The sequence below is a fragment of the Antrostomus carolinensis genome, unplaced genomic scaffold (genome assembly GCF_000700745.2).
Source record: "Antrostomus carolinensis isolate BGI_N321 unplaced genomic scaffold, ASM70074v2 scaffold47311, whole genome shotgun sequence".
NCBI lineage: Eukaryota > Metazoa > Chordata > Aves > Caprimulgiformes > Caprimulgidae > Antrostomus > Antrostomus carolinensis.
Genome location: NW_010294413.1, coordinates 1 through 5,684, shown reverse-complemented (window position 1 = coordinate 5,684; position 5,684 = coordinate 1). Strand labels below are relative to the sequence as shown.

Sequence of the window (5,684 nt, the reverse complement as noted above, 5' to 3'; positions counted from 1 at the left end):
CTCAGTACCCAGCGGAAGACAAGGGGGGCTGGACGTTGCCAGCTGACACTGGGCATTCCTCCAGCAGTGGCCCGATCAGCACAGCTACGTGGGCTAAAACACATGTGAGTGTGTTTATTGCCTTGCATTGGACGTGAAGGCATTGGTCACAGGACCCTTTTTGTTTCCCAAGTGCTGTGGGAAGTCTCGAAGGTACCTTTCCTCCACCTGGCTATTTTCCAGAGAATTCAGCTAGTAATTTTTCAAGTAAGGTGAAGATTGCTCAGCAAAAGTAGAGTTCTGAGCCTGCCTTCCCTTCCCTTCCCTTCCCTTCTCTTCCCTTCCCAGCCTCTCCACAGATCCTGAACTTAGTAATGTCATACTTGCTCTAGCCCAAGCTGGCTTTTCCTAACACATTTGTCCCCAGTTCTTCCCCCTTTGTGAGCAGAAGATCAATAAAGCATTAGATAGGTTTGCCCTTAGAGTATTTTTTGACAGAAAATAATGATTGAGAACTTCCCTTCCCTTCCCTTCTCTTCCCTTCCCAGCCTCTCCACAGATCCTGAACTTAGTAATGTCATACTTGCTCTAGCCCAAGCTGGCTTTTCCTAACACATTTGTCCCCAGTTCTTCCCCCTTTGTGAGCAGAAGATCAATAAAGCATTAGATAGGTTTGCCCTTAGAGTATTTTTTGACAGAAAATAATGATTGAGAAGGTCTGTGGGATTTTCAAATTGCCTGACAAATGCTGTGTGGTCATTCCAGGAGCTGTCCAGACTTCTGCTAGTTGTCTGTAGGAAACCTCATCTCTTGCTTCCTCTTGGTTGAGTGGTCTGTAGCAGCTGCACCACCACCACATCCCACCTTTCCTTCCCCCTGTCACTCAGAGGCTTTCACCAAGCATGCCTCTGAACCCCATGTAGTGAAAGAGCTCCTCTATGTAGTGTCTTCTTCCCCTCTCCCTTTTCTTCCCTGTCTATCCCCAGTAACTCCTCCATGATAGTGCCGAAATCATACATGCTGTCCCAGCCAGTGTCCCAGACTCTGACTGCATTGTAGCCCTGTGGCTGGAGGTAAATTTCCAGTTCTTGTTTGTTGCACAAGTTCTGTGTGTTAGTCTGCAGATGCCTGAATGGGAGTCTCCCTCTTGGCCTCCTCCTTTCCATACTTTGTTATGAGTTTGCAGCAATCCCTCACAGCTCTGGACTTCAGTGACTTCAGTCCCTGTCCCCTGATGAGCCTAATGTAACGCTTCCCTCACCAGGTAGCAAGGCTGGTTGCAAATACTTTTTTCTCTTAATTCCAGAATAAATTGCTGCGGTATTTTACACTGAAACTGAGAAGCTGGAACCATCAAAAGATGTGATCTTTTGGATCAGTCTTCTGAGAAATGCACCGGGGAGAAGTCTCCTGGGTATTTTTGATGCAGGGCTTGACACCTTTGCATTCCATTTACATGATACGGACAACTAGTTGTGACTGTCAAGGGATCCCTTCACTTCCAGCCACATGTTCCATGATGTTACCCAAAACATGAGCGGGCCTGCTATTTTGTGCTGTCTTGTTTAATCTTGAAGCAATGTAGCTATTTACTGAAAACTGGCACAGTAATTTAGAGCCCTGAGTACCATTCTGCTGTTCTATGTTTTTTTTATTTTTTAAAAAGTCACATTCCCAGGCCTACAAATTTGTAATCTAAATTCAAAATTGTGGGTTAATGTGTCCTGTTATGTGGTCTTTTGCAGGAAATGGCCCCTTTCCAGGAATTATTGACTTGTATGGAACTGGAGGAGGACTCCCTGAATACAGGGCATGCCTGCTGGCCAACTATGGCTTTGCTGTGCTGGCTCTAGCTTTCTACAGCTATGAAGATCTCCCCAAAGAGATGAAGGAATTCCACCTGGAATATTTTGAAGAAGCCGTAAACTATATGTTACAACACACTCAGGTTGGTTTGTTCATTAACGCGGACTGACTACAGGAAACTCTCGTTAGTCAAGTCCTGTCATACTGCAGGTAGGGCAGAGCTGCTGTACTTTAAATAGCATCTCCATTCAAGTTGACTGTAATTAATTTGTTTTATGTGCTTAACTCGCATTACAATGGTTCTCTCGCAGATTATTCCAATTCTTCCTTTTGAATTGGCCAGGTGACACAGTGACACATAGGTCACAGACTGATAATTTCTGCTCCATTCAGCCCAGTGTCATTACTAGGGTACTAGTTGCCTGGAGGCTTATTGGACTTTCAGCTGGGCTTTTAGGTTCATGCTCTGTAGAATGTCCTTCAGAACTAAATGCCCTTTTCAGCCATGGGGCTCATGATAACCTCCTGTGATCCAGGTCTCAGGGAAGTCCACCAGTACACATTTGTTGCTATGTATTGTAAAAGCTGTTAAAATCACTCCAGATGTTGGTATTTGGTGAGTGGGTTTTAGTAGCTAGTTGTGAACTTGGGGATCCTTCTAAGTCGACACCTCTTGGAAGAGAACCCTTGCTCAGTTCTACATCTCCTTCCAAGTAGCTGTGCATGACAATAACTAGAATTGCACAAGGCAACATTCGGTTTCTCTGGAGAACTCAAAGTAAATATCTTTCTCAGCCTCGGAAAGATGAGTAGTTGTTAAATGTCTTGGTTGCTTTTCAGTCACCTTAACTCTAACTGCTCGTGCCACCTCCCTGCCCAAAAAACTCTGAAATTGCTTCCCCCTCACCCTTTTTCCCCTTGAGAGCAGTACCATAGCTTCCCATTAACACCTCCACTGATACCCTCACCATGTTTTTAACACATTGCAAAGTTTCAGCTATGTTTTCTAATTTCCCTCTTTCCATGCTTCAAAGTCAGTGGGTTTGGAGCTTATTACACTGGTGATAAGGTACAAAAGGTATTACATTTTGACGCTGTCCTAGAGCTTTTTCATCCCTGAGGGTCTTTGGATATTGGAGCAGTTGTGAGCTAACCTTCTTCCAATATCGTTAGAGGATTTCAGCACCCTGTAAGATGATCTAGCTTTCCTATTCTAGTTAATTTGCCTGTGGAAAAGAAAATGAAGGTAACATATTCCAGATTGACTCTAGAGGATTGTACAATTCACTTAGGAAAATGGTTTTAATAGGTTATTTTTTTAAGATACATTTTAATGAGTAAGCTACCTCAGAATACTTCCTTTTCACTGTGAGTTAGACACCAAGCATACTAGCAGCTGATGTGGAGTCTTCTACCCCATATTAGCTTCTTAATAGAAGAAGCGTATGAGAAACGTATGAGAAATACGTTATCATAACTGATGACAGTATCATAGTCACTGCTGACTGAGCATTTTGCACTGAAATAAAGCATTTGTAGAAGAGGTCTGCTCTGCCCTTTCCCTCTCCTCCCCTGAACTGCCTTATAAGCAAAGCGAATCTGGGGCTGCATGTCTGCATGATTTCTGCAAGCACAGCTGTAGCCTCTGCATATGCTTCAGCACTGAGCCATGTAGCTTTGTTAGGATGATGCTGCAGTTTCAGCAGGGCTTATGATCATAAATCAAGCACGAAACAGTGCCCCAGGGTCCCTCAGATGTGGGCCCTGCACACAGGACCTTAGATGCCTATACCTGGGGTCCAGATTCAGGACAGGCACTGCTGTGAACATTTTAAAGAAGTGGTGTGCTGTGGTTCATTGCTTGTGATTTCTCTTCTCTCCCCTCCAGGTTAAAGGTCCGGGGATTGGGTTGCTTGGAATCTCGAAGGGGGGTGACCTGTGCGTCTCCATGGCCTCCTTCCTAAAGGGCATCACAGCCACCGCCCTTATCAACGGCTCGGTGGCAAATGTGGGTGCAGTGCTGCGCTACAAGGATGTCACCATTCCACCCCTTGGTGCCAATGCAAAACGCATCAAGGTCAACAAGTCTGGGATCGCTGACATTGTCGATGTACTGAACAACCCTCTAGAAGGGCCTGACCGCCAAAGCTTTATCCCTTTGGAGAACGCCGAGTGTCGCTTCTTGTTCATTGTTGGCCAGGATGATCGCAACTGGAAAAGTGAATTCTTTGCAGTTGAGGGCAGCAAACGTTTGCAAGCTCACGGGAAGGAAAAGCCTGAGATAGTTTGTTATCCTGGAGCAGGGCACTACATTGAACCCCCCTTTTTCCCAATGTGCGCAGCCTCAATGCACCTGCTAGTTGGCAAGCCTGTGGTGTGGGGAGGGGAGCCCAAGGCACACTGCGAGGCACAGATAGATGCTTGGCAGCAGATCCAAGCTTTCTTCCGCAAATACCTCATGGGCAAGCCATCTGGAACATCCAGTAAGCTGTGATGTGAGTAAGGTTACTTTACAGATAAAAATTCTGGTGTTTCAAGTTTGTTTTGTTAAATGGCTCTGAATGAGAACAAAGAACCATCAGAGAATAAGCTATTGGGGTTTTTTTGAGGATGACAGTGGGTGACAGCATGAGAGCTGCTTCCTTTTAACACCCTCCTCTAACCTCGGTTAGAGGTCTTGGTGTCCTGTTGTGTGTAGTATGGGATTATAAACTGGGAAAATTGTGATGGTAAGGCTGGGTCTGCTTTGAATATGAATTTAAGTGGAAGGTAACTCATCCAAGCTGAGAACTGAAAATTAATTTGATGAAAATTTGTCTTGGCTTTCTCAGAGGAAACATGTTGTATGCCATTGTCCTTACCAGAGCCAGCTTTGTGCTCTAGTTTTCTGGAAGCAGTTGTTCTCTGTTCCTACCTCCAGTAATCTGTCTGTTCTCGGTGTGCATTTCTCTCTCCTTCGTTGCTCCTTCCTTTTCTCCCACATCACTGAAATGCATCTGCCTTAACAATATCTAATATTTCACTTACCGAAAGCGTCAATACTGTGCCTGCATCCTCAGATAACACGTCTCCCATTTATAGACAACAACAGCCCATAGGGTGATGTGACACTCTGGGCACGTGTGATAGAAATGAGACATTTGTATAGTTATGGAAAGTTTGTAAGCATAAAGAAACAGCAGAGTTGGAGCCGTTGGTGGTCATGCCTGGAACTGCTTGTGGGCATTTCCTCTGCAGGGCTGGATATCCCTGTGTAGGTCCGCAGCACTGCTGGAGGGCAGTTTCTCCCTGCCTGTACATTCCCTTAATGCCTCCACAGCTGCCTGCTTGGAAGCGCTGCTAAAAAATAGCCAGGCTGGGAAGCTGGCATGGCAGCTCCTTGCAGCGTCTTTCCCTTCCCATCAAGTGCTACGTGGGCAGGTTGGGCAGGTTTGTAGGAGCTGCTGCTGTGTGCGGGGAGGCAGCTGGAAGGGGCGGTGAGGCGGCGGTGTTGCTGTGGTGGGAATGGGGCTCTCCCTTGCTAGGCCCTGCGGGCCTCCAGGCTCCATTTTGGGTTCTCTCAGCGTTTGGGGGGCTGCTGTGCCTCCCGCCTGGGGATTGTCAGTGATGTTTGATGCCCAAATAGGAGTCTGAAAGAAAACACTCTGAATGTTGCTCATGGGGCACTGGTGAGTTTGCACTGTTGTATAAAAATAAGTTTTAACAGGTCGGTGCCTTGTGGAGCCAAGCTGGGTGGGTACAGTCGAAGTGGCTGTTGGTATTTTATGTGAATTCTAGAGGTGCACTTATGCCTTTGCGCATTCACTGTATTTCTTAATGGATTAAAATTAAACGTTAACCTCTGCCAATGGCTCGATGGTTCGGCTCGATGGCCGGGGGAAGGGGCGGGAGGGGGAAGC

At 46.2% G+C, this 5,684-nt stretch overlaps 1 protein-coding gene across 1 annotated transcript; it reads left to right on the top strand.

Annotated features, from left to right (window-relative positions):
• Positions 1–6: 6 nt before the first annotated feature.
• Positions 7–4,368, top strand: LOC104532411 (acyl-coenzyme A thioesterase 1-like; the record flags this gene model as incomplete). The annotated part of the gene is made up of 3 exons (XM_010177613.2): positions 7–61; positions 1,722–1,927; positions 3,674–4,368. Coding segments are annotated over 3 exons (867 nt in total), but the record flags the coding sequence as incomplete, so codon positions are not given.
• Positions 4,369–5,684: the final 1,316 nt, after the last annotated feature.